Genomic DNA, 4,345 nt, shown 5'->3' with positions numbered 1-4,345 from the left:
TCAATAAATTCAGGTAGCAGCAGCCAGGAAGCAGTGAAGCTTCCAATTCTGAGAAGCCAATACCTTCTGATGCTATGATAAAGAGATCAGAAAATCCAATGGAGAGCTGGCCACACCAATTCAGGCCATTAAAACCCAAGGCCCAACAAGCTGTTTACATAATAGTCTTAACTATCCAGCTCAGCACCTCTGCCCTCCCTCTAAGAGAGAAGGCAATAACCTCCCAACATGACAGCATTGTCAGAAGTGGTATTATGATACAACATTCCAACATCACATAATTTAGTTGCTCATGTCCTGTCATCCAACACAGCTCATGTGCTGGTTGTGATATCAAAGCAAGACCTATACTCAATGGCTATAGAATTCTACAACCCAGCTTCTCCAAATGCCCACATTAGAAACTCACATGAGGGTCCATGTGGCCAGAGGCGAGTTTGTGCAGATCCAGCAGACTCTGGTTCACATCCTTCTCCATCTGCAGAGCTCTCTGCATTGCCTCCAGACCACTGCCCCACTCATCCTGCTCTGGCTTCTGGAGGGAGGGAAGAGGCAGATGTTTGAATAGATTGGAAAATCCACAAAGGGAAGAGGGATGGAAGAGCATGCTATCATAGTCACTGTATTAATCCAAACATTTAGTGCCACAGGTTGCAGTGAAGCTGGATAAGTATAATTAAACTCAACCTTGATGTCCTGCAGGAGGACTCGGCCTCCACGTTTATTCTGGAATGCCATCAGCTTCTCAGCGTGTTCCCGTTCCTCGTGGGACTGCTCCTTGAAGAACTCAGCAAAGTGATGCAGGGCAACATCATCCCGGTCAAAGAAAGAGGACTGCAAACAGGAAGTGGAAAGAAAGTGAGGTCAGGCATCATCTATGGATCATTGGAAGATAACATCAGTGGTTAATTTAACCACTAATCAAATAGTGGTCTTCCAATTAAAAGGCTGGCATTTTGGCCAATTGTTTTTATTGATTCTTCACAACATTGGCAATTCTGATGCATTAGATGCAAGGTACATTATTCAGCTAGACAATGAAATGGTGCCAATATTGGTGAGTTTACTTAACTGTTTGTGAATGTGAACACAAGGATGTTACCAAAACAGGAATTGAATTCTGAGTTGAGGTTTGGTCAGGTCTCCCTGCCCCCACCACTGGAAAGTAGGAGATTGAGGGGTGGCCTACAAAGGTTAATAAAGTCTATGGAACAGAGGTCACATGATTAGTTGAGGTCTTTTCCCTACAGCAGGAGACTTCATCACTAGAGGGAATAGGTTTAAGGTGGGGTGGGGGAATTAAAAGAGGGACAGAGGGGCAACTTCTCCCCTACAGAATGAGGTATATGGAATGTACTGCCAGGGGAGAGATAGATACAAGTACAGTTGTTACAAGCATCTAAAGAGATCTTTGGACAGTTACATGAACAGAAAAGGATTAGAGGGAGGAGCAAAACAGGCAAATGGGACTAGTTTAGGAAATAGAGTTGACATGAGCAATTTGGGCCAAAAGGCCTGTTTGTGATGTATGACGGTCAGACTAACATTCACATGCAAATCCTCAAGGTGACCAAGAACAAATCTTCCACATTCAACACTGGGTTAATCACAGCAAGATCAACAAGGCAGGACATGCAGCACACTACTCAATTAGAAGCCAGAAAACCTGATCAGAACCAACATGGAAGTACAACATGAAAATTGGATTCCTTTCAAGTTGGCCAGATTTATGCATCATACTCCTTTAGTTACCAGGAAGGTGACTGACTAGAAGCCAGGTCCCCCAAGACAACCAGTAGGAGCTCTGGTCTAATAATTCACCAAGTGTTGCAATACCCTAAAGCCAATTCATAAGCCTATGGAAATTCTATTTCAATGCAGTGTTGCCCAATTATTGGTTGGAGAAATTGAGACTGTTCTCCTTAGAGATCAGGTAGATGTTTTCACAATTGAAAATGGTCTGGATAGAGAGAAACTGTTCCACTCAAGTGTGTCAACATTTAAAGTAATATGGCCAAAGGAACAAGGGTCCAATGCACAAATCCTTTCCTGCAGCTGTTAGGGTATGGAATAAACTACCCACAAGTAAGTGTTGGCAGCACATTCAGGAGGGCAGCAGATTATGTGGATTAAAATAGACCCGTACAAGTTCTGGATAAAGAGCAAGAGATTGGGGCTGGGTAATGCTTCTCAAAGCAGTGAGTGCACTATGATGGGCTGAATAGCCTCTTTCTGTACTGTAGAAGAGATTCAATTTCAGTGACCTTCACAATTTCATGAATCGGCATCAATGAATCGGCATCTCAGCAATGGAAAAAAATTGCAGGACGGATGCCCTCTAGGGCATCGAATAGAGTAAGCCCCCTTCTGCTAGTCAGAGGGGGTATACTATTCCAACAATGAATTACACTGGAACAATTCCAAATCTTCAAAGGAACCTCAGGGATTGTCAGAATAACAGTTCATTATGTTATGAAAGCTTCATGTTAGAGCTCAGCAAATTTGCAAATGGAAGCAATATAAAAAAGGTTAAGTTTCAGACAGAGTCCATGATAAGCCATGGAGTTGGGAAATCAAAGGGCTCATGGTTTGACATCTGGAGCATAAAACAAAAAGTAAGGGAAAATCAGAACAGATGCAGAGGGAATTAAAAAGTTGGCAGTTCACCAGTCACTTTGGTCATCTTGGTTTAAGATTACTGACTGAAGAATCATTAGTCTAATGAAGGCTATCCCAAGCACATCAAAAGCCACAGCCTATAAACAATTCAGCAGGTGATTATGTAGATGTAGAAAACTGTATTAACAAGTCAATCCAGCATTCAGTTCATAGACCCTGAGGGAAGGAAACTGCAGTTAACTAGGAGTGATTGTCAAGAATCTCTTAAATAGAGAACTTGGAATTATCACATCAGACAAGACATTCCACTGGAGGAAATTTCAGCAGATTTACCACTTCAAAATGAATGGAAACCTAAAATCATATTCCTCAAGTTTAACAACTAAAGTAGCCATCTTAGGAGTTTTTCCAATCCAGCTAAAAAAAATATGCTAGAGATAACAAGTGGGTCAGGCAGCATCCATGGAAAAAGAGAGCAAGTTAATATTTCAACTATAGCTGACTAGTAGTGTCAAGGGATAGCATTTATGCAGCATCTGGAGGGTGAAGTCTAAGTGGAGAAAGGACATGGATAGTTCAGATTAAGTAATTGGAGTGAGAGAATAGCAGAATAATAGGGCATCTAACTGCCAAACTAGAAGGAACAGATGATCCCAGTCAAGGTGGGGGAAGAGAGGGAGGACAGACATTGTGACAGAATGTAACACTACTAAAGCGTAAAAAAAGCACTATAGTTCACATAATCTGAAGGTATTGAACTCAGCATAGAGTTTAGAACATTGCCAAGTGCCCAATCTAGAGATAAAATATTGTTCTTGCAGTTTGCACTGCAATTCACTGGAATATGGCAGCATGCAGAGGACAGACAAGCAAGCAGGAGGCAGTGTTAAAATGACCTACTAAAGGAATATCACAGACATAATTACACAGGCCAAAAGTACATCAACTCTAAAGAGTTATCCAGACTCAGAACATTAGCTTGCCTTCCCCACTATGGATGCTCCTTGGCCCACTGATTTCCAGCCTATTTTCAGTCAGGATTCCTCTATCTGCAACAACTAGCTCCTACTTCCCATTACAGTTAGCAGTACTTGAAGATAATGTAGATGTTAGAAACCTCATTAAAAATGAAGTTTCACATTTAAAAACACTTCAAAACATAATCAGAATAGGGCCCAACTTCTATCAAAGATTTTTAACTGTATTTGTTCCCTGGAAAACCATAGAGTGCATCAACAAACTAACCAGCAGCTTGAAGGCACTACCGACTTACAACAAGAAAGGAACAATATTCATTTTAAAACAAGACCCAAAACACAGCAGTCTTACCATGGACAGGTAAACATAGGAGGAATAGAGCTCCAGGTTGATCTGCTTGTTAACAGCATCCTCACAGTCTTTGTGGTAGTTCTGACACACTTGGGAGGCCATCTTCACTATTCCTACTCACTATCACCTGGATAACTCTACAACTAAGGCTCTCTCCCACAAGCTCTTGTATTTATACTCCTGGGACATCCTGCACTAAACTGGGGAATGATGTCACCAATGATGATTGACAGTCCCTGATAGCCAATCAGCAATCTCCCATCAATCCAGGCACTAATTTAAGACAGGGAATAATGAGTAACATCCAGAGCCAAGTAGAGCGTTGGAACACAGGTAGATTCAGATCATTTGCACCATGCAAACAGGGGGAAGCTATTCAAGCCCTCAACCCTATTTC

At 41.8% G+C, this 4,345-nt stretch overlaps 1 protein-coding gene across 1 annotated transcript; it reads right to left on the bottom strand.

The window, feature by feature from the left end:
* Positions 1–409: 409 nt before the first annotated feature.
* LOC109938388 (ferritin, heavy subunit-like) lies at positions 410–4,084 on the bottom strand (the record flags this gene model as incomplete). The annotated part of the gene is made up of 3 exons (XM_048593604.1): positions 3,949–4,084; positions 688–834; positions 410–535 (listed from the first exon to the last, which is right to left on the bottom strand). Coding segments are annotated over exons 1-3 (375 nt in total), but the record flags the coding sequence as incomplete, so codon positions are not given.
* Positions 4,085–4,345: the final 261 nt, after the last annotated feature.

Source organism: Rhincodon typus, unplaced genomic scaffold, assembly GCF_021869965.1.
Source record: "Rhincodon typus isolate 14 unplaced genomic scaffold, sRhiTyp1.1 hic_rhity00003245, whole genome shotgun sequence".
Taxonomy (NCBI): domain Eukaryota; kingdom Metazoa; phylum Chordata; class Chondrichthyes; order Orectolobiformes; family Rhincodontidae; genus Rhincodon; species Rhincodon typus.
Note: the sequence above shows the minus strand (reverse complement) of the source record. Positions and strands in the feature narration are given on the sequence as shown.